Source organism: Charadrius vociferus, unplaced genomic scaffold, assembly GCF_000708025.1.
Source record: "Charadrius vociferus isolate BGI_N301 unplaced genomic scaffold, ASM70802v2 scaffold835, whole genome shotgun sequence".
NCBI lineage: Eukaryota > Metazoa > Chordata > Aves > Charadriiformes > Charadriidae > Charadrius > Charadrius vociferus.
Window position 1 is genome coordinate 75,078 of NW_009648449.1, and position 7,254 is coordinate 82,331.

Consider the following 7,254-nt stretch of genomic DNA (forward strand, 5'->3'; position numbering starts at 1 on the left):
AGGGAAATGTGAAATGCATAAGAAATGCATGAATACAATGTTCTCATGCAGACTTTTCCCACTTTTGCATAATTAGTATAATTATTTTATATCTAAACATTTATCTCAATTTTTTTCACATTATTGTGAAAACCCATACTTCCTCTCTTTTCAACACTGCCATGTTGATTTCAACATAGTTGAAAATTAGGGCTAGTAAATTCAAGCACTTAAGGTTCTGGCTAATTCAGGACATTGTTAGCATAATTAACAGACATCAAGGCATATGACCTTGTTTCACATGACTGAAATTTATATAATACAGACTGGAGAGTAGACAGAACAAAATTAAGTAATTTTTCTTAATTCATGCAAAATAACTTCCTGTGACTAGCTACCACATGTAAAAAGCATGTCTTAGGTCAGTTATCGAGCATATAATTTATTTCAATAGAATTGGCTTTTCTTTGTTTGCTGTCGCTTGCTACTTCATTTATTTATCCTATCAAGCTTTGGGTTTACTTTAGTCAGGTTCACAAGGACTTCTAGGCTGCAGTGTATTTGGGTTGGAATACTAAGAGAATTTTTTAAAACACTATTCCTATTAAAAAATTCCACAACTGTTCCTGCTTACAAAAACCCAGACTGTTATTTATTTATTAATTACACTAGTTTTGGGAAGATTATGACTTGTGTGAGTACTTGGAACATACTAGCTAGAAATACCTATAAAAATCTGTATTTCCTAAGTCTTTAATTTATTCAACCTCTGCCCGGTATTGATTATGACAAGAGGATATCACAAAAGATGAATTCATTCACTTCAGAATTGAGTCAGGAACAAGAGAAAAATTATAGATTTTCCCAAAGAGATTATGACAGGTAGTCAAAATGGTGACAAATTGCTGTCTGTAGATGTAGTTAGGGCAGTTGGACTAGACATTTCCGATAAAAACTGGAGCATACTGGTCAAATACCAATTCTTAAATGGCCATCGTTAATTGGTAAGAATGTTATTGCCAGCACTACAGCTGCCTACTAAGGCACTTGCCCTTCCCCCTCTGCCCCTGCCCGATGGAATATAATTTGCTCGTCAGTATTTTGTAGCAGACCTCGAAGTGATAGCATGACATGATCATTTATCAAACGGAGACTGCCCAGAAGAGTGTCTGGTCCCTCTAGTACAGCTTATTGAAAGGCTGGGAAGTGAAAGCACTTTATTAGAGACAGGAAGGCAATGAACAACTAGAGCGTATCGAAAGGGTAATCATATTTCAGCACAGGATTAGTGTGCTCTTAGATAAACATACACTGGAGTAAGCATGTTCTGGGTCATTTATCAAGTAAGTAACAGCTAACAAAAATCTACAGGACTCTTTGTATACATTCATCAAAGTTAATCTGTATACATTTTATTTCAGTAATAGACAATTTTGTGTTGCAAAACTATTACCTGAAAAAATTCTTTCTAGTGAAATCTAGAACACATTACAGATTTCAGTGAGAATGCCTGAATGCTCGGGTAAGAATAAATAAATACCCTTGCTAAATGCTATTTCTTTTTAAATAAGCCTAGCCTAAAATATTTTTCCCCTAAGTTGTTGTGTCTGTAATTAAGTGTTAGCACCTAAGCTGGTGGGGGTTATCGTATTGCTATTTTGATACATGCTGATAAAGCTTCGCTGTGTAACATTATGAGATTTATCAACATTTCTTCATGTGGACTGATCGTCAGAGTTTCTTGCATTGTTTTATCAGTCTTGCTCCTCACAGCACCCGACTTTTGCTCTCTATTTCTCTGAAAAGACATTGTCATCACTGGATAACAGCAGATGTTAGACGATATCACTGTCATCGATATGGTTTGAAGGTGTGAGGGTGTGCTGCCGGTTCCTCTTCCATGTGATTTTTCAAAACGTGCATTCTATAACCCATAGAATATTCCCAGGAGGATTTTCTACCAAGGGAGTAGAGCCTGCAAAACTGGAATTCTCCTTGCTTGTGTTACCCAGGTGATTTTCTAAATTTGAAGGAGCTAAGAGATATCACATCGCTAGATTCTTCTTTATCAGCATGAAGCTACAAAATTCTAGACTTCATAGTTTAGAATCTGTCACATCATGATTAGTAGATTTTTTCCAAATTATTACAACTGTAGAACATAAATTCTCTCTCTTCTTTTATTCATATAGATTGTTTTGAATCCCTGCTTAAGCTTTTTACATATATAAGAAAGCCTATCAAGAATGACAGTTAAGTGAAATTTTGAAAGCAAACTATTTCAGAAAGTAGGGCATCTGAGCAGAAAGGACCAACCTGCTAAGCTTTGCATCCTTTTAACTTGAATTTATTGTATTTAAAAGACAGAAGAAGTTTTATTTAGGTCATACTGCCCTTGGGTAGCCAGACAGAAACCCAGATGGAGGTATATTTCAAAAATTTCACTATTTGGGCCAATACTATAACTGACCACCCACAGTTATGTAGGGGGGGGATTACTGTTTCTCCTGTAAAATACAGTTTTAAGTATATATAAAGAGGCAGTCTACTGTGGTTTGCACACTGTTTAGCTTTTTTTAGTCTGTTCCTTCCTTGTAAAGTATTTATTCTTCCACAAATTTTTTCAAAATCAGTCACTGATACTCTTAAGGGCTCTGTGAGACCATGTATTATGGAAATCTTTTGGCTGGTAATTCCTCAGCTTTAGGTGCTTATAAGTGGGATATTAGTTGTAATTTTCCATATCTGACATAACTGTACCCTTAAAAACGTGGAGTTTCCCAACCGCATCACCATTTCTTCTGTGCAATTATGATATATTCAGGGAATGTTACGCACAACTCTATTTCAAAATGCAGATTCTTAATGTGCATATTAATACAGGAATAGTCTTACTGAGGTTACTTCTGTGTGCAGGATTTGTGCCTGGCTGAACAAATCGCGTTGCTATTGAATTTTACTCTGTTCTGTTCTTGTACCAACTGCAGGATTTGGAGGTTGTGTTAAACAAATGGACAAAGCTACGCAGAATGGATCTGGCAGGAAACCCCATCTGCCACAAACCAAAGTACAGGGACAGGATTGTAGTACAGTCACGGACTCTAGGTAAAAAATAAAACCAATAGCCAGCCCAAAACCCCACCCATAACCCTCACTGTTTTAGAAAATAACTGCTACATTAATCGTACTTGAATTTCACTGTGTAGGTAAACACAATTACTATAATATTTATGTCAAATTATGACTTTTTAATTTATGTACAGGTAATGTAGCTAAAACTGCTTATATAATCAACTGCACAAACGCTGTTGCTCAGCTTTTGCTATTCATGTATTAATCATTAGTTTTAGTGATTGATGATTAGCAAGATCATTATAAGACAATAATACTTTTCTGTGTTCATATTCCAGATGTTGTGAAACTGATTTTCAAAGATAAGTTTAGTCTAGTCCCCTACGAGCCTGTAGTAGTTGCTTAGGTTTTCAGTTGTACAGCTTCAGTTGCACAGGTTAAAAACACCATGTTTTAATTTGTTATGTAACATTTCTCCTTAAACATAACAGCAGTTTACACTTACATTATGACTATATTTGTTAATTTGTTAATCTTAACTTTACTGTGATGCCGTTAACGTTATTATTTTGAGATAATTCTAGCATAATAGGAATCAACTTAGTCTTCCATATGCAAGTATTCATTCTGTAGAAACAAGTAAAAAAAAAATTGCTCATTTTTTACTTTTTTGGGTAAAGGCGGCAATTATCTTAAAAGCTGTAATTACAAAATTTGTTTTTCTTTTTTCTGAGAGTACAAAATATTGGCCATTAAGAGAAAGAAAAATCCTACCTGCACAATGAAAATAACAGGGTCTTAAGACAATTGTAATGAAACCTAAATTTGAGGCCAAATTAGGTATTTCATTTGGTCTGACTCAAAAATGCAGATGCAACCAAGACAACATAGAGGATAAGCCTTATGGCATTAAAGTGAGTAAAGTTAATCTTACAGAGCCAAATCTGTCTGTCTTCACGATCAGAAAGATTCCTTGATTGCTAAGCCATGCAGGTTCTCTCTTATCCTGAATTTCTGCATCTATATATATATTTTGTGTAAGAGCACACTTTCTCTTCAGAACTTTCTACAAGGTGTTGCATGTTAACTGATTGTGAATATATATACGTATTTCCCTTAAAAGTTGCAAAAATATTAGATGCTTTCTTTTGGAATTAAGATGCGTCAACTCACTTTTGCAGCTAATTAAAATATGAATATCGAGGTGTATTGGCTATTTTTTTTGCCAAAAGCATAAAAAGAGGAAAAAAGATTTGAAGAGAGCAAATATAGACTAGTACACATTACACACAACTTTCTACAGCCTTTTCATTAACTTTGGGTATCACAGAAAATGTTCTCTTCTCTTTGACAGAATCTCTTGATGGGAAAGAAATTAAAGAAATGGAAAGACAGTTCCTAGTGAATTGGAAAGCCTCCAAAGCTGCCAGGAAAAAAAACAAAGAAAGAATGACAAATGAACGTGGAGTCCATCTACATTTTTGTAAGCAAGCTAATCAATTACTTCATGATTGTTTGAAATATTATAGAAATAATAAAATAGCAGCTAATAGTAAATATACTAGGCATGAGATTTGTACTGGTGGTGAGTCCAAAGCACAAGAATAGAAATTGGACTTTTCCAATATAAAATTTAATTTTAGCACTAGTTTATGAGGTAGTTTTTTCCTCCCATCAAAGTCTCCCAGAATTATGGAAAAGTAGGTAGTACATTTTGAATGTTTGTAAATATACATGATTACTTTCCATATATTAAAAAAAAAACACCAAAACATTGGGCATTCTCGAATAAATATGCATTAAATACATTTGACTTAAAATCTATTTGTTGGTAATTGCTTGTAATAAGTATTAATAAGCCATAATTTGTTGATACTTTATCTGTGTAAAGTGCCAGTCCTTTTAAAGGCCTTCACAAAATGCATGTCTCGCAGAAGTAAAAGTTTTAAACTTGGGAAGAAATCAAAAGTCTTGGAGGAAAAAAAGCCTTAAACCTAAAAGAAAAGGCAACAGGTTCTTGAAGAGGGAAAACAAATTAATTTTGAAACTCAAGCAAAACCTGAAATAGACTGCAATTTTTAAAAAATGGTGGGGTAGTGGTTGTTGTTGCTGTAGAGTTGACTGCAGATTAAAACATAAATGACTTAACAGCATATCTGCTATCTTGCAGGATTTGGAAACAGACATTAGACTTCAAATTACTCAAAATGGTTTGAATGACCATATTCATAAAATAAAATTGGTGGCAGTTACACGATTGTTTTCAGAAGACAAACTGTGATATATAACTCGGGGGAGAGAGCATGTTCTTTGTGGCCATACTATCTCAAATTATTTATTCATGAAATCTCATGAAGACCAGTACTTTTTGAAGACATGAAGGGAAAAGCACTCAGCCCATCAGCCTCAGCCCCAAGAAGGTTGCAGTCTGCTCAGTGTTTGAAAGCCATATGTGAATGGCAACGGTTCTGAAAGTAATATTCCATCTTCTGAATAACTACTGATATAAGGAGGTGCTATGTATTTGAATTTACTCCCTTTCAAATAACTCCACCTGAATGAGAATACCTGCTTTAATAGTCACCTTCATGAGTGTTTGCAGCACTTTCCATAATTTCATACAAAGTTTTCTATTCTCAGTTATCAAATTAGAGGCATTTTACCCTAAGGCTTATTACACCGTTTTCTATAACAAGATATATTGGAACCTCTGATCAATCATACTGAATATTAAAATAGATACAGTTGGACTTGGGATATTGAATTAATCCTTTTTTCTTTGTTTTCCACAGCTGACTTTGAAACACCTTATCCTATTCTTCCCTTTCACTACAGTCCATCTGTGAAAGAAAAAACAAATTTTTTAGTTTTGTCTGAGATGCAAAAACTTAAAAGAGAACCTCTGCCAAGAATTCTGGATAAAAAATAGGTCAGATGAAAACTCAGGTATGTTCCTCAGACATCTGCCTCTTAGTTCTGTTGGTTATTGCTTGTACAGCTCTTACTGAATCAGTTGGAAAATGAGTACATGAAGATAGAATTTCATCTGAAATAAGTTTCAGAGTTTTTTAAACATGTTATATTTGTTGTCTTTATTTCTTTGAAAGACAGGATAATAGATGTCAGTTTATGGTTAAAAATCAGTAGACTAGCTAATAGTAACAACTTTACTGCAGTGTTACTAGTTTCTGTCATACGCATTCCATTGTAACCTTCCACAAAGGTAAAATGGTGTGGAAGCTAATTCTTGGAAGTACAGTTACTGTCAACAATATTGGTGAAGGTTGATCCCATGTACTCAGTAATACGCAGAAGGAGAAACAATCCCTTTTCATCCTTATAGCTTACTTCTAATAGACATGTTCCAGTCTATTAGAGACTTGATTAGCATTTTCCTGTAGCATCAGCTCAAGACCATCAAGATAATCAAGAAAGAAAATCTGATGAGTGTGCCTTACAGACATTTAGACATTAGATGAATTTAAACTATTCAGAGTTTAGCATGTGTATTCCTTACTCACATAAGCAGCCTTGTGAACTCTGATGCAAATATTTGTGGAAACAAAACCTGTTCATTGGGATTTGCAGTTTGGAACCTATAGTTTTTCCAGATTTACCTGTAGTAATAGTTTAGTTTAGTTCAGTATTTGGGACCTAATATCACTCCTTTCAGATTTTTAATGTAACTTTTAACCTAACTGTTTTATCATTTATCAGCTGTACTGGCTAACAAAAAAATCATCACTTATGCAATGCTGTAGATAAAATGAATAATTAAATTCAACTGACAGGTATTCTTTTGTAACTATGTTACTAAATGTAGTGTTTTATTTCATGCTCAAATCAGAATTTATTAGTATGTTTGAAAATGTAACTGACAAACATTTAATACTGTTTTGTTCTTGACAACTTACCACTTTCCATTCCATCCATTTTGTTCCTAATGATTATTTGTTCTGATTAAAAATAGCTGCCTTTCCTTTGAGAAGGGAAGAAGAATTACAAATCATAGAGCTGCTCTCTTCCACAGTATCATTTTTGTTCTGCATATGACAATGGATATATTCTGGCCTAAAAAGAAACTGAACTTGTCATATACGTGCCCATTCTTGATTTTTTTTTCCTGCTGCAGGAGTGGAGAAGTTTAAAAACAAGGACTGAAGGAACAATGCACTAGTTATCACAAAATAGTACTACTGTGTG

General features: G+C 34.1%; 1 protein-coding gene across 1 annotated transcript in view; it reads left to right on the top strand.

Moving 5' to 3' along the window:
* The window catches only part of PPP1R42 (protein phosphatase 1, regulatory subunit 42), a 14,134-nt gene extending 8,154 nt beyond the window's left edge, over window positions 1-5,980 (top strand). The window contains exons 5-7 of the mRNA XM_009885566.1: window positions 2,967-3,084; window positions 4,406-4,534; window positions 5,844-5,980. Coding sequence (XP_009883868.1) covers window positions 2,967-3,084; window positions 4,406-4,534; window positions 5,844-5,980 — 384 coding nt within the window. The remainder of the gene's footprint in view (window positions 1-2,966; window positions 3,085-4,405; window positions 4,535-5,843) is intronic.
* Window positions 5,981-7,254: the final 1,274 nt, after the last annotated feature.